The sequence below is a fragment of the Fragaria vesca genome, linkage group LG1, assembly GCF_000184155.1.
Source record: "Fragaria vesca subsp. vesca linkage group LG1, FraVesHawaii_1.0, whole genome shotgun sequence".
Lineage (NCBI taxonomy): Eukaryota > Viridiplantae > Streptophyta > Magnoliopsida > Rosales > Rosaceae > Fragaria > Fragaria vesca.
This window is the reverse complement of record NC_020491.1, coordinates 3,669,011-3,690,405: the sequence shown is the minus strand read 5'-3', so window position 1 is coordinate 3,690,405 and position 21,395 is coordinate 3,669,011. Positions and strand designations below refer to the sequence as shown.

At 38.6% G+C, this 21,395-nt stretch overlaps 5 protein-coding genes across 6 annotated transcripts; 2 read left to right on the top strand and 3 right to left on the bottom strand.

The window, feature by feature from the left end:
- Positions 1–1,653: 1,653 nt before the first annotated feature.
- On the top strand, positions 1,654–12,761 carry LOC101307439 (rho guanine nucleotide exchange factor 8-like). The gene is made up of 9 exons (XM_004288787.1): positions 1,654–1,987; positions 2,104–2,235; positions 10,661–10,838; positions 10,924–11,040; positions 11,160–11,305; positions 11,415–11,489; positions 11,575–11,850; positions 11,940–12,260; positions 12,363–12,761. The coding sequence occupies exons 1-9, from the start codon at positions 1,847–1,849 to the stop codon at positions 12,759–12,761; spliced, it is 1,785 nt and encodes a 594-aa protein (XP_004288835.1). The 5' UTR covers positions 1,654–1,846.
- Positions 3,041–7,119, bottom strand: LOC101295266. 2 transcript variants are annotated; one of them, XM_004287350.1, is made up of 4 exons: positions 7,088–7,119; positions 6,907–6,963; positions 6,512–6,588; positions 4,200–6,376 (listed from the first exon to the last, which is right to left on the bottom strand). In XM_004287350.1, exon 4 carries the CDS (start codon positions 6,371–6,373, stop codon positions 4,550–4,552), a length of 1,824 nt encoding a protein of 607 aa, XP_004287398.1. In that variant the 5' UTR covers positions 6,374–6,376; positions 6,512–6,588; positions 6,907–6,963; positions 7,088–7,119; the 3' UTR covers positions 4,200–4,549. The 2 variants fall into 2 exon arrangements, with proteins under 2 accessions (XP_004287397.1, XP_004287398.1); XM_004287349.1 differs by lacking the exons at positions 6,512–6,588; positions 6,907–6,963; positions 7,088–7,119 and adding an exon at positions 3,041–4,142 and having other exon boundaries at positions 4,314–6,461.
- A 1,084-nt stretch (positions 12,762–13,845) lies between the features above and the next one.
- Positions 13,846–14,643, top strand: LOC101307157 (F-box protein At2g02240-like). Its single transcript, XM_004288786.1, has one exon. The coding sequence runs from the start codon at positions 13,846–13,848 to the stop codon at positions 14,641–14,643; it is 798 nt and encodes a 265-aa protein (XP_004288834.1).
- Positions 14,644–14,970: 327 nt separating this feature from the next.
- Positions 14,971–16,623, bottom strand: LOC101294790 (probable protein ABIL5-like). The gene is made up of 8 exons (XM_004287348.1): positions 16,464–16,623; positions 16,295–16,377; positions 16,026–16,173; positions 15,834–15,933; positions 15,701–15,737; positions 15,476–15,609; positions 15,327–15,388; positions 14,971–15,215 (listed from the first exon to the last, which is right to left on the bottom strand). Exons 1-8 carry the CDS (start codon positions 16,557–16,559, stop codon positions 15,126–15,128), a joined length of 750 nt encoding a protein of 249 aa, XP_004287396.1. The 5' UTR covers positions 16,560–16,623; the 3' UTR covers positions 14,971–15,125.
- Positions 16,624–17,475: 852 nt separating this feature from the next.
- LOC101306862 (proteinaceous RNase P 1, chloroplastic/mitochondrial-like) lies at positions 17,476–21,035 on the bottom strand. The gene is made up of 8 exons (XM_004288785.1): positions 19,290–21,035; positions 19,119–19,208; positions 18,846–19,027; positions 18,624–18,744; positions 18,394–18,462; positions 18,172–18,301; positions 17,583–17,820; positions 17,476–17,502 (listed from the first exon to the last, which is right to left on the bottom strand). The coding sequence occupies exons 1-7, from the start codon at positions 21,033–21,035 to the stop codon at positions 17,585–17,587; spliced, it is 2,574 nt and encodes an 857-aa protein (XP_004288833.1). The 3' UTR covers positions 17,476–17,502; positions 17,583–17,584.
- Between the last annotated feature and the right edge of the window lie 360 nt (positions 21,036–21,395).

Sequence of the window (21,395 nt, the reverse complement as noted above, 5' to 3'; positions counted from 1 at the left end):
ATACAACAAATAAAGTTAGAAACAATTTTAGGGCTTCATAACAACTATGAGAATCCTCCTGTGCGACCCATATTATCACCAATCATCCTAGCCCACTCGCAAGATCAAAACTCAAGATCATCGTCAGAGTCAAGAGTGCATTCTTCACCCACATGACCAAACTCATTACAAAGATCACAAACATTGGGTAGAAGAACTCCGTCGTACATAACCCATCCATTTTCTTTGGGGCAATGGAAAGTGTTATGATCAGTGTTCTTACGGCATATCATGCAATAAGCAAGCTTGTTTATCACATCTTCAGTTGCTTTTGAGCAGTCGGAAAAGTCATGACCAGCCTTATTGCATACCTTGCAATAAGCAAACATCTTTCTGACCTTTTCTGTGTCGGGGCAATCGAAAAAACCATGATCGGTAGTCTTACCGCATAACCTGCAACAAGAAAGCGGCTGATTGTCATTCTCAGTCGGAAAGTCTCCGGCTGCCTCTGATTTTTCTTGCATGATTTGAGTAGAATCGACTCCAGAAACCTGTGAATTATGCTTGTCAGCAATATGAGTTGCAGGTTGTGGTTCCCCTATGAGGATTTCAGGCTCTGGTTCCTGGCTCATTTTAAACTTTCGTTTAGAATGAATCAAACTTTAGTTGATTAAAGAGTGTATTTCCTGAATCAAGTCCTCTTCTTAAATACAAGTGAAATCCTAATCAGGATAGGACTAGGATTTAATCCATACACACTACAACAAGGACCTTATCCTCCTAATGAAAACTGTAATCCAAATACCTAAAGGAAACGTGGTGAAATCCTAATCAAGATAGGACTAGGATTTAATCCATACACGTTAAACAAGGAACCTATCCTCCTCCTAAAGAAAACTGTAATCCAAATACCCAAAGGAAACGTGAGCATAAGACAAAACAATAAAACAAACAATCTAAGAATATATCAAAATTTCCAGATGAGTTTTGAACATATATACATCGATTGCACAATCAAGACATGCATAAACAGAAATCAAATACCTTTATTAACTGTCACAATCGGGTCAAAATGCTCCGAAGCTAGTGGCCTCGGGTCCGGGAACTTGGTCAACCAAACGAGCTTTTCTGGTTCGGTGGCTTCGGCCGGTCGCTTTTCATCGCCTGGTCGGAGGCTCGTCGGTCAGGTATGATACTCAGAAACCGGAAAAGTTTGAGAAATGATTCCTTCCTTTGTTAAATCAGTGCTTCTTATCTTAGTGGGCCTTTTATCTTAGTTGCTTATAGGGTTACTTTCTTTGTTGGGTGAAGATTAGGGCTTCTTGGGCCTTTGTTTTTTAAATGTTCTAGGCCCAGACCCAATCAAATGGCTTAATGGGTGAACAAAGTCAGTCAGATTATGAACTACGACCAGTCTTCGTTGATGCGATTGGTATAACCGTCCTTTATACAAGTGCCAAGTAAATAGAGGCGTTCAATGGATCAGACGATGACTCACCCCCCTGTAAATCTGGCAAGCCACAAATTTTACCACCTACCACCTCAATCATAGAGTTCTTGAAAGATTTACACGCAGTAACTACTCCCTATTCTACTGGATAGAACTTTTCCGTTTGGAGAGATAAACAATGATTCAAGAAATGTCAGAATCTGGATTGGAAAGAAGTGCATGCTGACAAAACAGTGCTCAGAAAAGTTGAGCTGACACACATTACGTGCCACCTCGAAACATCTCCAAACAAAATCCACTTATTTCAGTCTCTTTGTTTTATAGGAGGTCAATTACATTTGGGAAGTTGTAAGTTCCGGTTCTGTCTTGGATTGTGAAGAGAGAGATAGAGAAGTGAGAGAGATCAAAGGAAGAAAGATGTTGGAAGGTAAAGGAATGGTAAAGGAGACAGATATGGCTGATAAGAAGATGCAGATGCAAGCCATGGCTTGTGCTTCTGAAGCTCTTGATCTCCATGATGTTATTGATTGCATCTCTATTGCTGCCCACATCAAAAAGGTGCTTCCTTTTTTGCTATTTTGTTGCAAAGTTTGGATCTTTAATTCACTTCAGCAAATTAGTAATGAAGCTTTTGAAGTTCTTGTTTCATGGGTTTTCATGTGTGTTATTTTCAGGAGTTTGATAAGATGTATGGGAGTGGGTGGCAATGTGTTGTGGGATCCAACTTTGGTTGCTTCTTCACACACACACCAGGGACTTTCATATATTTCTCTTTGGAGACCCTTAATTTCCTTATTTTCAAGGGAGCTTCTTCTTGAATTTTGCTGAGGAAGAAGAGATCAGAGATGAAATCTTAGGTAGAGGCACCCTCATCATCGTAAGGGCAGTATTATTGGAATTTTCATATTTCTGTAATGGAAGTGTCCATGATCCTGGTAAGAATGATCGAGTTCTGTATAAAGGGTTGAAGTAGTAGTCTAGTAGATGGTGTCCTTATCTTCTGAATTGGTGGAGCCTCAGAGCGGCCTCCACGATGCCCCTTTGTAATCCATCAGCATTATATCAGTGCTTAATCATTAATCCCCTTTCCTGTTCAAAAAAAATAAAAATAAAATCATTAATCCCCTTTTTTTGACTTGTATTAGTTTTTTTTTTTTTTGATAGATTTTTTTGACTTGATTAGTTGTTTCAATTAATTCTTCACAATTTTGGGTCTTGTTAGTGTTCTGTGAATTTGTGATTATTGTGAGTGTTCTCATTTGGTTGCTAATTCAGATCCACAATTATGCATATAACTGAAGAATATAGCATAGCCAAGAAGTCATTGCAACTGGTCCAAGTCATCTAAAAAGACACTAGTGCTAGCTGGGTTGTGTGACCTTTCAACAACTTGTTTATGCATATGATTTGGATGTATTAAGGCTCAATTTGCCTGCTTTGGTGATTTAAAAGAGTAATTAGTCATTCAGTCTCTTCTCTTGATTTGAGCACAGATATGCATACCCTTTGGACAACACTAAACTAGCTACTCTAGCTTGTTCTTTTGTTTTCACAGAATGTGTGATATCCATTTTATCCATAAATCTTTCTATACAGAATTGAACAAATAGACTTGTTGATATGGTTTCAAAAATGTAATGTATGTGGGGTAGTATGACTGAGTATTTCTTGTTTATCTGCTTTCAGATAACACAAGAATTCATAGCATGCATACAAGTGATACAACCAAGTCATATCATATAGTTTTCTGCAAGGACTGGTTTCAGATCTTTATGTTTCTTAAAGTGGTTCTGAATTTTGAAGAAAATTACATATGGAAACAATTTGAACTTTCGAAATTACAATAACACAAGAATTATGATCCTAATTTGCTGAACTTCCCCTTTATCTTGCCTCTAAGGTTAGAACATGTCATCCAACTGTTGAGAAGCATATGTAAAAGACGATGATAGCCTCCAGATGCCAATCAAGGGTAGAGTTTCTAGTACTCACTTCCTAAACTCTAGGGCTGAATATATGTACAGAAAAGAACAGGGTGCTATGGTTACCTTAAACCTGTATAAAATTAAGTATGATTATCCAAATACCTCCTCAATCAGTCCATTGAAAATCAGTCTTTCTATGTCACTTACTACTTGCTCAGCTTCATCGCCAGAAAATCCATTCCTCCAACCCAAATCCCATGTTCCTTTCCCTACTCCTTTGCACATTACATCTCTCTCCAACATTGAGTACAGACTATCTGCAATTAGGTTCTCACCAGCAAGCTTGCTGTATCTTCTCAGATTCTCGATCCCAATACAAACATCCTCCACCAACTTGTCCAACGGTATGCTAACTCTTGACTTGCCTTGTAATGTTAGTGACAGAGGACTAACTGTTTGTGAAAGTTGAAAACTTTTGCACTCGAGTAGTTCACTTGCACATTCTAAAACTAGTCTTGTGCTGCACATTGCAGAACTGGAGATAGAAGGTGTTTGGAAGATTGTAGAGCCATTCACATCAAGATTGAAAAACTCTTCCGCATGACTCAGAAATGATGCACTGCTCAAAAGAAATTCTCCGAGATTATCTTCACTTCCAACTGTTTTTTCATTCTTTCCACTCTGACTGATGTCTTCAAAAACTTGTTCTGCAGTTTCAGAATTTGTTTCTTGCATGGAGCTCAGTGATGTAGCTTCATAAAGAGAACTCAGGAGACTATTGCAGTACCCTAAGGTTAAAAAGGAAAAACAACATTACAACCTACCCTTTTAATAATGCAAATCTTCCCATATACAAAGGTAAAAAATGCCATGAGACACTTGAGCAGCATTTACAAGATACTTACTAAATGAAACTTTAGGCATCTTATAGTGAAGTGAAGAATTAAAGAGTGCCATACCTTCACTCTGAGATCCATAGGTCTTCTTTTCCTCCTTTTTAATGAGATGAACTGCAGGATCAGTATTGAAGCTGATCAGAGAAGACTCACTCTTATCACTGATATCAGTTCTCCTGACAATTTCTTCACTCGCAACATTTTTGGTCTGCATGAAAAAGTGTACCACATTAGTTCTTTCTTATTTTCCTAAGTTAACCTGTATGGTAAAGTGTGGTTTGGACACTTCAGTTTCTCTACTAAAAACAGAGATGCACATAATTTTGAACAAAGTAAAACAGAAGGAAATAAAGTTTGTTTGGACCAGTAAAGGGAATTTTATGAGGATTACTTACCACTGATTTAACTCCTGTAGGCTCCTTGACTGGCTGCTCCTTCCTCAACTGATTCCTTCTGCGTTCAGTGGAAATAGACTCTGCATTTTGTGCTGTTGAACGTTTGGAACCTGTGCTTGTTACAGTACTTGGTTGTCGAGATACTCGAGTCTTTCTGGTGTTTGATCCAGATTCTGGCTTTCTTGCCTTGGCCGATGTCACATTTTCTTGATCTTCAGACTTTGTTTTTGACACAGTTTTACCTTTCACTGGATCCTTCTCTGCGGACATCTTGTTAACAGCAGCCACCTTTTGGATCTTATCAACCCTCTTGTCAATTGCCTCCTTCTGTGGCTTGTGAAGTACAGGTTGAGAAGCTTTCAACTTTCTTGCAGCCATTTCTTTCGTCTTGGTTTCTTTTTCTCCATGTTTGTCCACTGCTCCTCTATGCTTTCTAGCTCCTTCTTCTTTGCTAGTCTTTCTATTTGGTGTCTCTTCTACTTCAAGTTTTTGTTTCACTTTGTCAGACTTCAAAGCTCCCTCTTTACCACTCATTGTTTTTGGAGAAACCTCTTCTTGTGTTCTCAATTTCTTAGGCACCCTTCTGTTGTAGAAAGCTTCCTCTCCCCGAACAATTGGTGCTTTTGCTTCCATTTCTGGGGATTGAACAGAAATCGGCTTGATCAGCACAATAGGTGGACTAACACCAGCGAAACTTTTCTCCAATTCCAAATGACTAGAATGATGAATGTCAAACTTAGGCTCTTCAAAAGAATTGTTTCTCAGAAGACCTTTAAACCGCATCGTGTCAAGAACTTCCTTTAAGGTCCTCTTTCCTGGATCAACACTTTGAGATACAGTCTGGGGCTTCCTCACCTTTGGCTTATCAATTTCAAAAGCAGGTCTCTGCGGATTTGAAACCTTCTCACCCTCCTGCAAAGATTTTAAAGGGTACTCTACTATTCCCATGAGCTTGGCAATCAGACTTGGACCTTTTGCCTTTTGTGATGAAATGCTGGAATACTCACTAGTATTATGATACATAGAAGACTGGCTTGAACTTGTGGAAGGAGTACTTTCTGAATATGAATCCCTGTATGTTTGAGGAGAATAAGCAGAACCCTTTTCAGCAGTGCTTGTATTTTCTAAGAATTTCTGCCTCACAAGGCTGTCTCTGATCACCTTCTTGAGTTCCTCATTACTATTCCTTTTAGAGTATCCCTCAGAAGAAACCCTTGACTTCACATAATCTTGATCTCCATAGCGATTCCAATAAGCTCTTTGGGGCATTTCCATGTGCTTTTTATTCAAGGTACTCATGTACTGTGAAGCTTCTTGCAACTTCCCAAGCATAACAAGACTCTCCTGCAAATCAAGCGCTCCTTTTAGCAAATCCTTTGCAATGTCCTTGGACTGGCCATGATCAAATCTGTTCTTCTCATTTGACCAGGAATCTATCATGTGGTTCAGCCTCTGAGCTCCTCTAGAAACTTCCATCAGCTGAAAAGTAGATGATGATGATGAACTCTGAAACTGATCTTCTTGAGAGATCAACTCCAGTGAAGATGATCTATTAGTTGAATTCTTCGAATTTCTTCGGATTTCGATCTTCTTCTGCTTATCCATTATCTGTGAACCACCACTGCTTTTGGATCTCCTCATTATCATCCCACAATCCACAACTCCTTTAGGATCCTCACATGTAATGAATGATCTGTACACAGCTGATTTTGGACCATCCTGAGGCATATTCTATGTAATAGAAAATTACAATCAGAAAAAGTCAGAATGTCAAATTCTACTATATCTTAGTATAGTAGTACTAATAATACACAAATTCAATGGAAAAACTAAAACAGGCAAATCATCAGTAATGAAAAAACTTACTTGGTCTGGGATATTCTAGCTAATCTTCTGGAAGATTGTCTTTGGCAACAGACATGAATAATGCTAATTTGGTTCTGCTTTAAGAGTGAGACACAGAAGAAACAAATCATTAGTTGCCGCCAACATAAACAATAATTAAAGTTAAATCACGCGAAAAAGAAAGAAGATTCTGCTTTTGAAAGTTTCAAATGAGGAAGCTGACGAATGCAAAGACAAAGAGAAAGAGAGAAACTGTTCTTGAAAAAGAAGTGAAATTTGAAACAGAAGAAAAGCCAAAGGATAAAATGCCATCTGCCCATTAATTTATCTTGCATAAAGATTCAAACAATACTGAAAAGATTAAATGTTTCCATGCATAGAGTAAAATTACCAGAAAGAAACTGAGACCCTTTTACCTGAACTGTGAGATGGTTCTCTCTCAGCATTGATCAAGTCTCAAACCAAGTATCTACCTGAAAACAAAGACAAAGTTGAGAACAAAGACACTAACAAGCTTGAAGATCAAGCACAAAGCTTCATAGATCATAACAAAAGAGAAGCAATGAGAAGCAATGAGTTCCATGAAGAACAACTCACTAGCAAGTTGAAACTGGAAGAGTGAGATGGGAGTGACTCAGATCCAGAGAACAGGAGCGGAGTTGGGAGCATTGACTTGAAGAGATTGAGTGTGCCCACCTTCACCTGAAAGTTCATGGGGACATGGCATAGAGCAAACAGTCCAAGATTTGGTGCCATAGGCTATTCCTTTTTCTTTGTTTATTAGACAAGAAAATCAATGCAGGATTTTAGGTACTAAAAATGGGGTTTGCCGTACATAAACACCAAACCATGGAATCAAACACTAGCAAATTAACTACCACCGATCGTGCAATAACTATGTTCTTTCATCAATAACCTTTAATTTGTTGTTTGAAAGACTATCCAAAAGTAGAAAATAGAATCAAAATGGTAAAAAAAACTAATCGGGTTTCAATAAATATCGTATTCTTAAGAGTCGTAAATTATCGATGCTTTTATTTGATTATGATTTTTGCTAAATCTCATACTCTAGTCTTGTAGCACTGATATTTTATAACATACATCCATGACTTCATTTTGGAGGAGAATGGGAAGTATGCTTTTTCTTGTCTTTGTGTGAATGGAAATTGAGTAGATCACTAGATCTTGTTTGTAAGGATTTGTTGTGTATCTCACTTGCTTCCTACTTGCTTCCCATGGATTGTGGACAATAATAGAGGAGCATCAAATAACTTGTTGGCTGTTGCGTATGGTTTGAGGCATTGTCATATTCAACTCCTACTCTATTAATTGTCGCAACTCTCTCATCCATATTGATTTAATTGACTGCCATGGCCGGCTGTGGCAAATACTACGTATGCTCATCACTGCAGCTTTTATCGCAAGCATTTTGCAGCCTCTGGATATATATAATACTGTAGACTATTTTGTGCATATAACAATTTCGACGATCTTCATCATCAACATCCTAAAGTGTATGGACAAGTCGACTCAAAAGTATCCCACTCTGGCGTTGCCGGCCTGCAGAATTCTATAGAAAACTAATTTAGAATCATAACAGGTAGAAAAACACAGCAAGAAAAACAAAACCAATCATACATGTTAAGAACAACTTTTAAGTTTTGGCCTGTCCTGCAATGCTATTGGGATACTAGAGAGGTCTTAGAAAGCCTCTGCTTAAGTCTGTGGTTAACATAAAGTAGTTAAACCATAAATGAGAAATTTGAATACAGTCACAGGACTCTTGCATGGTAATTGATGGGGTAAGTAGCAATGTTTTCATTCATTTCTTTTGGTGCTTGTCATAAATAAGTTTAAACATCTTCACCAATCTCATTTCCCCTTTTGGTTGAATGGTTGATACTTAAATACTGTTTGGTCCATACCATATGTTTATGGTTTTGAAATTTGAATTCTAACCACTACTCAGATATCATAGCTAACAAGAGTCAATAACAACAACAGTCATATCTTTAACTTGAACCAACAAGAACATGAATGAGTGCTTCTGGGTATTAATTAAGTAGTAGCTACAACAATTTATTTTGAAATGGGGTATATATATTTGGCTAGATTCACTTGACCAGAAAATAGTACAATATTAATGAGGTTTTTGCATTTTAAGAGACATATAGATAGATTGAGTGAATGTGACCACCCTTTCATGCTATTATTGGAACCTCGAGTTTTGATGGAGGGAAAGGATTTCAATTTCCTAGTATCCTAATTTGGTGTAATTCACTTTTTAACAAATTATCGTAAGATTGTAACAACTCATTAAACCCAACACATAACGGTTAAGTAAGAGTACCACACTTCATTTCAACAACTCAAAGACTTTGAACTAGTGACCTTGGAATTTTGGTTTTGAAATATAAGTTTTACACGAATTTATATTTTTTTTTATAAATAAAACATGAATTTGTGCTTTAATTATGAGTTGTGTTCTTTATGACTATCACTGATTTGGGCTAGTGGACAAGACCCAGGTTTACCTTTGTTCTAATTTGGGCCTTTCGCCCTAGAAGCATGTGGCCCTCGGTTTGTGATTGGGCTTGACTTACAGCGACCCAATGGATATCTATTTCTTGGTCTGGTCGGTTTTGGTTGATTTTTTTTTTTTTTTTTTTTTAATTATCACCTGTATATTTGACTTTCATTTGTGAACTGGCAACGATGCAACATGTCTAGTACGTGAAGCTATTTTCAAATAATGGGAGGAAAAAAAAAATCTGATAGTGAGGATCACGTCGTCTCTAAATACAGGAGAGAAGTGGGCAGCAACTCTCTCACAATTTGCAAGCTGTTAAAAACAAATGGACTGCAAATGGAAAAAATATTAAGAAACGGTAAGCCAATCTGGTTAATGAAAATGAAAGATATGATTGAGGCTGATGGATAAGATTAATTCATGTAATTACAGAGGAGGGTAAATGTTGATGGAGATAATTATGCATAACGGAGATGATTAAGGCTACAAAATGGATACAATGAACTGTATTATGCAGTGAAATGTTGCCAATGAATAAGTGTAGCAATGAAGCAAGGTGTGAAAATGAAAGAGAGGAAGAGCAAACAACAGCTTATGCTATCTAGTTTTGACAAGGAGTCGTTATTAGGGTTTGGTTTCCAAGCAAACATAGCTGAGCGCTTTGATCTTTGATTCGTTTTAATACATTCTTCAACTGGTGGATCTCAAAGGTTTATGGATTCTTGAGCATAAGGTGCGTATGTTCTTGATACATTGTCTAAAAGGGTTTAGATGATTTGTTATGTGCTCTGATTATAGCTTTATCGCAACATACACATAACTTTTTTATTAGATCGCTAGCTTCTTTTCTATGCATAATAACGGTGATAATGCTAGGAAGTATTTCATGCGCGTATGTGTCGAGATACTATTGTCATTCACGCGCTATATATCGAGATACTTTTCAAATTTACTATTATCATAGATCTAGATGCACCACACGGTTTTATAAGCGAACAAACTATGATTAGCAAAAGGAGTCAACGAACTTCTTACTACCCCACGACTCTTGTATGTCAAAAATAATCATAAAAGAACCACCGGTTGCCCGCCGTTGACGGTAAGAGGTAAAAACAGATAGCTAGATTGAGTGTTTGAGAAAAAATTACTGCCATTTTGGATTTTACATAAGAACAACAAGTTCGGCCATTCATTCCAAGAAACGATAAGCTACAACCCCCTTCAATAAGTTACTACCTGAATTAGTTAAGTTTGTTCAGAATTCACGTCTTTTTCTACTTGTCACAAACGTATGCACCCCACGTTCCCCACAGCTATACAAACAGAAAATCAAAACTGCCTTCATCTCTGCACTGTTGCTAAACCTCAACACTGTAAATTAACCCCAAACGAAAACATTTTTTCGATCATTCCCCATTCCTCTTTCGATTTTGGGAGAAGCATTACTATATCTCTCCCTACTTGTTTCTCCTTCTTTCTCCTTCTTTCTCCCACACAACAACATATAGATATTGTTGTTTGTATCCCAAGAAAGAGGATTTTAACCAAGAGTTTCGTTAGCTTTTGTGTTTCATTAGCTTTTCCTAGCTTGTTTCTGATTCACAATGGTCCGAGCTTTTGCTACCCAAAAAACAATGCAGAAAACGAAATCTTTCCAGTTGAAACGGATGTTCGAGTTCCAAGCTGGGAGACATCTACCGGATTTGGTATTCGATCATGATGTGAATGAGGATGAACAATTGTTAAGTGCTGCTGCAGAAGAGCCCCCATCACCTCAAGCCGAAAAGATTGCAACTCCTAAATGCAACGGGCCATCAGGTAATATAAATAAGACAAGCTCAACATATGATCATCTCTAATTAAGCATTTGTGTGATACTAACTTGTTTGTCTATGTTTCTCAGATATGGAATTGATGAAGGAAAGGTTTTCGAAGCTGCTTTTGGGTGAAGACATGTCAGGTGGTGGAAAGGGTGTATCTTCAGCTTTGGCTTTATCAAATGCCATAACAAATCTAGCAGGTACATATTTAACAAGCATTCCTTATACCTGGTTTTAGTTTGTTCATTACAGAAAATTCTTAGGAAATATCTGAGTTATGTTCTTATTGTTTCTTATCCTTGTGTCTATGACAATGCAGCATCTGTTTTTGGAGAAACAAGGAAGCTAGAGCCCATGTCTCCTGATAGGAAAGCGAGATGGGTGAAAGAAATTGGCTGGCTTCTGTCTGTGACTGATCACATTGTTGAATTTGTCCCTTCACAACAAAATGGAACAAACATGGAGGTTCATATAGATTTGTCTCTTTCAATATACATAATGCAAAGTTTCAAAGCATAAGTCTAGCTATTTGTTTCTTTCTAATTAAACCTTCTTTTTTTATCAATGATGATAGATAATGGTGACTCAACAAAGGAAGGATCTGCATATGGACATCCCTGCCTTACGCAAGCTCGACGCCATGCTTCTTGTAAGTACACTTTTGTGTTCCTCCTTCCATGTTAGAATTGGATTGTATACCTTTTTCTAACGATTTGCTACATGTGGATGAACAGGGACACCTGGAGAGTTTTGCAAACCCAAGTGAGTTCTGGTATGTGAAAAGAGATGCCCAAGATGATGAGAAAAGTAGCAAACCAAATAGAAATGATGAAAAATGGTGGTTACCAACTGTCAAAGTACCATCAGAAGGTTTATCGGATGAGTGTCGAAAATGGCTGCAGTTTCAGAAGGAGTCTGTCAACCAGGTACTAAAAGCAGCAATGGCAATCAATGCTCAAGTACTATCAGAAATGGAGGTACCTGAGAACTACATTGAATCCCTTCCCAAGGTATATACAAGACTCTACTCTTAAACCTCAAATAGAATAGATTGATCAAACTAAACCAATTCACTGTCTATCTTACTTTTTTTTTATAGAATGGTAGAGCTAGCTTGGGTGATACAATCTACAAGAGCATAACTGAGGAACAGTTTGACCCTCTAGAATTCCTAATGAGCATGGACTTGTCCTCAGAGCACAAAGTGCTCGACCTCAAAGACAGGATTGAGGCCTCCATTGTGATTTGGAAGAGGAAGATTAGCCACAAGGATGGCAAGTCTTCATGGAGTTCTGGGGTGAGTTTCGAGAAGAGGGAACGATTTGAAGAGAGAGCAGAGACTGTCTTACTCATAATCAAACAGAAGTTCCCAGGAATTCCCCAATCTGCACTTGACATAAGTAAAATCCAATACAATAAGGTACAAAGAAAATATTTACTCTTTATTATCATATACACATTTTCATAGGATGAAGTAAATGATTAAGTAATAACCATACATGCTTATTGTACATATCAACAGGATGTCGGGTATGCTATCCTGGAGAGCTATTCAAGGGTAATAGAAAGCTTGGCTTTTAATGTCATGTCGATGATAGATGATGTCCTTTATGCTGATAAGAAAACGCGAGCGGAGAAAGCAAACAGGAGGCTTTCAGTGGATTCATTTGCCTCAGAAGATCCTGACAGGTTGAGTTGCACAGGGACACCGAGTTCAAAGACATTGTTTGAGTTCATGGGATGGAATCAAGATCTAGATACGGAGAACTTTGCGGAGAAGAATAACAAGGAGAGTTACTACAAAGAAGACAGTGATAAGATCATGAGCAAACCACCACCTGCTGTAAGCACCAAGAGGTTTTCATATTTAGAAAAGCTCGAGAAGTTGAGTGGTCTAAGAAGTCCAACAGCTCGACATTGATTTGAGGAACAACGAAGAGTTGAGCAATAGAGAGAAGGACAAGGAGTGAGAGGGCAGATAGACATAGAGAAAGACACAATATTCTTGGTTATTACTAGGATAATACTCAGAAAGTTATACAGTGCACCCGGGTGCGCCGCGCACCCGTCTATCTCCGCCGTCTATTTTGAAAAAGTCAAAAGTCCGCGTCAAATGGACGGCGGAGATGGACGGGTGTGCGACGCACCCGGGTGCGCTGAATACGCTCTCTATAATACTTGTATTTCTATGTATAGTTCTCTTCCTTCCAACTGAGGATAGTGAAGTCGGATTGTGAAATATGACTAGGGTGAAGTTGGAGTGAAATTTGACTCGTGCATTGATTTGATTGTTCTTTCTAGATCGATATGAGTTGATCGGCTTGTAGAAATTAACAGTAATGCATTTGCTCAAGTTTTTCTCTAGCTTTGTATGGTCTTTCCATACTGATAATTCTGATTTATTCTTAATTAGGGTTTTCTTTTAGCATCAATATCTTCTTCTAAACCCTAAACCCAAACCTGATTCGAGCCAAATTCTTACGTTGCGTTTGGATGAAGTAATTTCAATTTTCATAGAAATTTTAAAATCATGAGAATTACAATTTCATGAATTTAAATTCCATTAATTTAGAATTTCATTGTTTGGATTTCATGATGTAAAGTTTGAAAATGACAAGAATTTGTATTCACACTAACCTTAGTTAAGGGAATTAACAAATGACGTCTATTTTGTGAGAAATTCAAGTCAAAAATTTAAGCTCCTAAATTCTACGATTATTTTCGTGTGAAAATTGCTAATTCCACGAGATAAGAATCCAAACGAGAGAAACGATCCTAAAAAATTGGGTATTCCTTATTTTTGATTGAATTTCTGGGAATTCACCTGTATCTAGTTAGGAAGCCCTACTAGTTAATTCTTTTAAAACCCTAACCTAATCCGAGCCAAATTCTTAATACTAGCAAAGTAGCAATAGTCCAAATCCCTTTGTTTGTCGGTTTAGGTTTCAGAAGATCACCATACTATAAATACAAGTGAAAGGCCGAAACATGTCATTCAATATATAATGGCCCCCAAAAGATCACTTGACGTCACCGGAGCCACCGTTAGCGAAGAACAAAGGGGGCGTCTTACGTCGGAGAAGCAGCTAGACTTGCAAGACTTGCCGGAAGGATGCATATCCCACGTTATCTCGTTAACAAGTCCTCCAGACGCATGCAGGCTCTCCTTGCTTTCTAGGGTTATCAAGTCAGCCGCAGAATCCGACGCAGTCTGGGACAAGTTCATCCCACCTGATACACACGCGATCCTTTCCCAGTCCAACTCCCTTCCCTTTTCAAAATCCAAGAAGGAGCTCTACATGACTCTCTGCGACAACCCCGTCCTCATCGAAGACGGAAACATGAGCTTTTCATTGGACAAATGGAGCGGGAAGAAGTGCTATATGATAGCTGCAAAGCGCCTCAGGATTGCTTGGGATAATACTGCTCCATATTGGAGACGAAAATCTCTGACTAGTAATCAGTCCAGGTTTAAGGATGCGTCGGAGCAATATGGTATGGTAGGTTGGTTTGAAATCCGTGGGAGAATCGAAACGCGCATGCTCTCACCATGCACGACGTATAAAGCTTATCTGGTGTACAATGCTAGTAGTGAAGTCTTTAATTCATATCATCTAGGGCGGCCTGTGGTGGTCACAGTTGGTGCAAGAGCTTATGGCTTTGATTATGAATGTCCTGGTTTGCAGGAACAAACAGCAGGCATGAAGCGCACTTCGTTTCTGTCACGCAGAAGAGATTTAGAAGCTGAGATCGCTCATATGGAAAGAAGGTTCGGAAGAAGTTTTCAAAACCAAGGAAGATAAATTTCCAAATGAAGGGAGGGCGGATGGGTGGCTGGAGATGGAGCTGGGTAAGTTTCACTGTCAAGGAGACGAAGACCAGGAGTTGGAAATGATTTGTTGTAATATACATAGTCCTGGTATGCAGCCTGGTCTCCTTGTTCAAGGGATTGAGGTCAGACCAGAAAGCTAGGAACTAGCTACCATATGTAATTGCAGGATTCATTCAACTCACCCGCTTTTGTTATACCCAAATAAAAGAGAAAATCGTCCAAATAGTATCCGGAGTGTGGATTTCACTTCCCTAACTTTGTTGCATTGCTTAAGATATGACTGGAAGCAGAGGGCCTTGGACTATATTATATCTGGCTACCCCTTCTTTTACATATATTAACAAGCATATGAATAATGTTCGCATCAACTGATCGACATATATGATGAGCATCAACATAAGTCTAGCTGCCACTGGAAATACATATATGGAGCGTTTCAGGAGTTTTCAGTTTTCACATTGCTCGTCTAGCTCGTCTCATGAGTGAAAAAATGTCACCACCCTGCCCAGATTTCCTAATGTTGCGTCCTTTCTTCCGAGTTTCCTGCAACAGATCACCAACACACAGTGTTGAAATGGAGATATAGGACATAGATGAGATGAAATCAAGACTTAAAATGACATGTTGTGTGCTAATATTCTGCATTTTACTAACCTGAAAATGAAATGTAGGATTTGGACCTCTGGAAAGGATTGATAGGCCATCACGAACAGGCACTACATGGAGGAAGTAGTCCATGTTAATCACAGACAGTTGTTCATCATAGAAAATATATACTGTACATTATGAAAACACAATGTCACCTAAAGCTGAATTAGCATTATCCTTGGACAAAGATGGTTTGTGTGAGTAAGTGTACACGAAAAGTGGCATTGCTTCCTCTTTCTCAAATTCATGCTTGTCAATAGTTTTCCGAAAGGCTGGTTTTCCAGAATCCCTGCATAAATGGATCAAACTCACCAATTTGATTTCAAGACAGGACCGAAGGACCATACATTTCAACAATATCTAGACAATGACAAGATTACCTCATATCTTCATTAGATTTCTCATCATGTCTGATAGCTGATCACAAAACCAAAGACGAAGGGGGAAAAATGTTGGTGACAGGGTTTTAATAGCAGTAAAAGAAGAAATTGAAATGGTATGTGGAAGAATTACGTGCAAATAGAAAACGTGCGCTATGCCTCGGCAAAGTCTCATGCCATCTTGTTCTTGTGAGAGCAAGCTTGTGGGTAAATTGTTCACACAGGAGAATTCTCTATCAAACACAAAAGCAAGTTCATTCTTTAGTTACTGATATGATGCAACAAGTACAGAAGCTTTGAACAAAACTAGCTAATGATAAGTTACTTGTTTGAGGCAATCTACTCGCAGCTCGGCGTCTGAAAATTCATTAGTCTCGGAAATGAGGCCATTGAGGTTAGCAGAAACGCATCCGAGATGATCAACAACAGTAATCACAGCTCTGCATACATACTCTTTTGTGTTTTCCACCACACTGCCAAAAATAACCATTCCTAGTCATTCACTAAAACTACTTCGTTTTAGACATAAATTTAGTTATCTTCAATCTTTCCAATGAACATTAAAGCGAAAAATGCTTAGTGAACAGGACTCACGCTCTCTTTTCTTGGGCAGCCAAGAAGGTTGATTCACAGTATTCAGCAGCATAATGAAGTTGGGAGCTCAAGTCTTTCAGTTCCTTCAAACTCAAACTCAAAAGTTTAACACCTCAAACAACAGAGAAGAAGTATACAAATCAATATTGGGGGTTTGGAAATCATGTACCTGGAGAGACTTGTCAAAGTTCACAACCTCCTTGGACTCGTCTTCTGAATCTCCTTGTTTCCCTGAACAGGGTATAGAGTCCTCCATCTTCTCCATGTTTGAACTTCTTCTGAGGTCTTGGAAAGCTCGCAAGAGTAAAAGGTAGGAGGATAAGCAATGTGGGATTGTTTTGTTTTTGAGCTAAGAGAAAGAGAGAAGAAACCAACACATTAAAAAGAGGATATATTGATTCTCTCCCATGCTATGCTATGGATACATCAGTGATCCCCTGCATGTTCAAGAAAGGAGGAAGGTGACAAAATGCAACTGCAGCCCGTGATCTTGTGTTCGTTACTTTTCAGTTTATAGGAGAAAAGGTTAAAAAACCATGCAGTGAGTCAGTACCTAACTGACAACTCCATCAAAGTACAGTGACTGGAGGATGAAAGCTCTGTAACTGTTCTTTTACTATAGGATTATGACAAAATTATGAGATTTTCCGGTTGAAATCGAACCCTTTTGTTTGGTAATTAAGTAATAGAGACTGTTTGTAGTTACAGATTAGCTTGATCAAACCTGAAATATGCATGTGAGGAGAATTTATATATCATTTATTTTGTTTTTATTTACAGATTTGTAGTTACAGATTTGTTTTTATTTACTTGATGCATTTCCTGATACTTCCAGCAGGAGATTCATGGCTGAGCTGCAGTGCACAATGTGATTAGATTCTATTTGGATCATCTTAATCTTAATTCTCATTCAGAAGAGGCCAGATTATCAAAATCATAGATCAAATGTTATCATATTTCACCCCAAGAGAAAATTGCAATTATATACAGAGCAGAGCACTATGACTATCACTATGACTATGAAGTCAAATGCTACAGAAAATGGACCATCGAATCCTATCATTCTTTCAATAATTCAACTTTGCACCAACAGGCGTGCAAAAGGAGAAGAACAAAATCTAGCTCTGAGCTACAAAAATCTGATAGCAGAAAGTACTTTCTGCAGTGGAAAATCTACATACTTCTCCAGCAAGAAAATCAGCTCCCAGCTATAGAAAAAAAAATAACGTTGGGAGTTTAATCATGACCTATGTGCCTTGTTGAAAGTCCTCAGCAATATAGCCATTACCTTCATATTTGAAAGTCGATGGTACATCCACCAATCTTCTCTGCAGTCTCAAGTTCTGGTAGTATTGAACGATGATTTGTGATAGTGGATCCTGATAGAATAGCTTTCAGACTCTTGAGAATTTCCTGAGGTCGGTCTTTTGTGTATTTGTGGTTTTTACTTTTCAACGGTTCTGACTGAATACCAGTTCTCATAGCTGACCTAGCAAATGCCTTGTTATGGTGTGGAGGCTCGTCATCTACTCCATACAAAGATATTCAGGTAAGGTATAAATACAACAGTGATTGCACTATAATGAAAAGCAACCTGATATGGATAATGTAATTCATAGACAGAACAAGCATCAAAGTATTTGCACGATACACACTTGATGTATGACTTTAGAATCGATAACTTATAAAGATGCAGAGAATATCATGCTCTACAAACCTATGAAATGTTTAAGGAATATGTATCATTTCACATATTATGAGTACCACTTTAAACTGAAATACACTTGTTTAAACCTTCCGGATTTTACTTTGAACTATCTGATATTGCCAACTCAATATTTGTAGATAAGACCATGAATGTTACACTCACAAATTACCTTTAGGCCTGGTTGCAGAATCCTTCCTTGCCTCACGTGATTTAGCTCGCATGATGCATAACCACATTCTTTCGGCTTCATAACCATGTTCTGATACAACTGGAATATGCCAGTGCCCTTCCTCTGATTCCTGTGAACATATTTCACCACGGAACATCAATATCTACAGCCTTCTAATCAAAATCAAGTTAACTTACAGTGGCAGAGTTGATTGATTTTTACCTGAATTACAACAGAACAAGGAGGAGGCATATGAAACACTGGACCACCTTCAGAAAAATTGAAGTGCACCTACAATTAAAGATGATAAATTAGTTGTTAGATAAAAGGGATCATAAATTATACAGAAAATCAAGTATTGCAGACTGAAAGTGTATAAGCAATTTGGACCAAGTAATCTAGTGGAGTGTTGACTAAAGATAATTCTTATTATCCTAGAGATCCCCACTCACTTGATGCCTTTCTTTCCATCTTGGAAAGAAATCATTCCCAAGAAGTTGAAATGTATGGTCTCTCATCTCATCATTTGTCACAAGTAAGCACTTGAACTTAATTGCAGCATACAACCAGTACCTGAAAATGACGGCACTTCAAATTAGTAATGTGTTATCCAAGTGATAAAACATTTAAAATAACAGTTTTAAGTACAAACTATGCACATAGCACTTGTTTACCAATCATCATTTGACCCAGTAGGTGTTGCATAGAGAGCATCAGCATTTTGCCACTTCTCAATCAACGCCTTATTAACCCGTTCATCCATTCGGCCTCCAGTGATACGCCTGTTATGAAGAACAATGAGTGGCCATCTCTTTGAAGGAAGCTTCTGGCGTATGCCATTAACGACAGCATTGACCTAAACAATTCACCATACTAATGTGAACCAATGATTAATAAGAACACATTGTTAGATTCTGTTCTATGTGCTTAAGCATCAAGCTACTTGCCTTGGAAGGGATGAATATCTTCTGGCTGAGAAGACCTACATTAGCTCCATCCACCACTGCTTCAAAGGGTCCATAATAATCGAGCCATTTCTGCATAATACAATTTCGGCCTTTTTGAAGTCAAACCATGCAAGATCAAAAGCAATAAGCATTGTTGGAGACCTTACGTACTTGAAATTTCTGAAAGCTTGAATTTTTCTCTCTCTTTATAGCTATAGATGCAACTGATTCAGCAAAGTTTTCTGTTTCTACAGGATCAAGATCAATTGTGGCCAATTTCCCCCCACAGCATTTGCACAAGCCATCGGATCCAATAGTTGTACGTAGAACTGACCACTTTCCTTTCCCTAACCAACCCTGCCCATGCCACCCTCCACCTCCATTTTCAATGCCCTGCCTTATCAATCTTTCATCCCATTTTGTCTTTCCCACTCTCGACGCTTCCTTGCTCTCAAACCACTTCACAATTAAGTCTGCAGTAGAGGGTGAGACCCTCCTTACACTTGTTCTTAGTTTGTGCAACATATAGTACACCTTGTCACCCTTTCTAGCTCCAACACTCACTCTTAAGAGGGCCTCCAGTTCAGGCTCTTCTGGATAGACACCATGCTCCAACATGTGTTTCTCAACAGCAAACGCTTTGTCAATATTGCCACTACTGCAAAAGGCAGATAATGCAGGACCATAGGAACGCAGTCTAGGATTTATTCCCATCGACTTCATTTGCTTCACCATGTCGAATGCCATATCCCCATCCCCCATTGACATTGCCATTCTAGCCACAGATGTCAATGCTGCTTCATTCATGGCGACACCATCCAAACGCATCTTCTCATAGATCTCAAATCCCCTTTGTAAAGCATACTTCTTCACATCCTCACTAACCCGAATCTCATTGCTTTCTTGCTTCACATTTCCATCTTCTAGACCTGTACCATCATCTCCAACTTTGGTAGGATTGTTCAGTCCATCTAACAGGCGAGAATTTCGTTTCACAAATCCATTAGAAAACCAAGCTAAGTTCCTCTTTTCATTAGAAGCACCATCCACATCATCATCAAACCTGTTCCCTGGACTCACCTCCATTTTTTCAGCACTCTCATCACTTCCGCTAGTATCATCCCAATTCCCACTCTCCGAGTCTCTTACCTTACTCAACTCCACGGTTTTTTCACCAGACGAATCCACAGTATCCAAAGTTCGTGTCCCCCCAGACCCACTCTTAGCAGGACGTACAACACCAACAGCTGCAGAAGAGCACAGATACAACAGAACCGTGTAATGGTACTGACCCAACTGAATCTCCTCAGTTTGAGCCAAGTCATAGTACTTGATTGCACCCATTACATCCCCTCTCTTTGAGCACATATCCAATCCAACTCTCATCTTAACTTCAGGCAAGTCCACATTAACCTTAACCTTGTTTTTCTTAGAAAATCTCCCCTTTTTCTCTTCTCCCACCTGATCACCATCACTACTACCTCTCTTCTTTCTTTCCTTACTCTCACCTTTAAACCACACACCCTCCTTCCTTGTACTTTTCTGTTTAATGAACCTAGTTTTTTCACTCTTTTTCTCCACAACTGAACTGCCATTGTTCTTTACAGGTTTTTCAGTTGCTGAGTTTTTCAGGGTCTTTGAGTTTGGTTCATGGTATGTGGTGGTGGTGGTGGTGGTGGAGAACTTTGCAACTATGTGGTTGATGTTTCCTCTAGCTAGTGGAAGTGGATAGAGTTTTAGTGTGTGTTTGAGTTGAAGTGTTTGCTTGGGAGGTGAGAAAGTGAAGAAGTGAGAGGGGCAGTGATATTCGAAAACGTTGAGAGGAGATGGGTACTTACAGATGGTGGTGATGGAGTGAAGAAGGTAGTGGTGGTGGTGGTGCTTTTGCTGCAGTGAGTTGGAGGTGAAGGAGGCCATGTGTGGCCCTTGGAGGATTTTGCTGGGCCGATACCGATATGGATTAGCTAGTAACATAGGTGTAACACGAAGTTACACAATTGCCCCTGTTGTTTAAAGTGGAGAGTAACGTGATTAGCGTCTTAATAAGGTTCATATCGTCTATAATTCCATTAGTATAGTAGAAAACAACTTTCTAGTCATTTCTTAATCAAGACATTCTGGGTTCGAGAACAAGGTCAATTGAGGCATTGCCCAATGCATTTCTCTATGCATTAAGCATTTCATTTGAATGGGAAAACAGAGGTTATATAGGAATTCAACAATGGCTACTACCCTACGCGATGAGATCCGACTAAGAGGCTCAGGCTCCTTTACCTT